The sequence below is a fragment of the Octopus bimaculoides genome, chromosome 5, assembly GCF_001194135.2.
Source record: "Octopus bimaculoides isolate UCB-OBI-ISO-001 chromosome 5, ASM119413v2, whole genome shotgun sequence".
NCBI classification, from domain to species: Eukaryota; Metazoa; Mollusca; class Cephalopoda; order Octopoda; family Octopodidae; genus Octopus; species Octopus bimaculoides.
In genome coordinates, this window is record NC_068985.1 from 78,010,463 (window position 1) to 78,010,795 (window position 333).

The following is a 333-nucleotide window of genomic DNA, read 5'->3' on the forward strand; positions in this document are numbered from 1 at the left end:
ATGGCGAATGATAGATAGATAGATAGATACATACATACATACATACATACATACATACATACATACTTACATACATACATACATACATATACACATATGTTGCTATTGTGTCTTTCTGCAGGGTTCCATGGTCAGAACAATCTAGAAATGTTCAGAGTTGATGCCATCTGTGATTGTTTTCAAGACATCTGCAATGAATACATGTTGATGTACCACGAGAAGGATCCAACAAGGAAGGTGAATGTCAATCGGATTTTCTCTCTCTCTTTATATCCCTCTGCTATCCTATTCTCTCTCTCTCTCTCCCTCTCTCTCTCTCTCTCTCTCTTTCTC

The 333-nt window shown here is 37.5% G+C and overlaps 1 protein-coding gene across 1 annotated transcript in view; it reads left to right on the forward strand.

The window, feature by feature from the left end:
- Positions 1-333, forward strand: part of LOC106883400 (S-crystallin SL11-like) — a 25,753-nt gene that overhangs the window by 19,498 nt on the left and 5,922 nt on the right. The window contains exon 3 of the mRNA XM_014934428.2: positions 122-237. Within this exon, the coding sequence (XP_014789914.1) occupies positions 122-237 (116 nt within the window). The remainder of the gene's footprint in view (positions 1-121; positions 238-333) is intronic.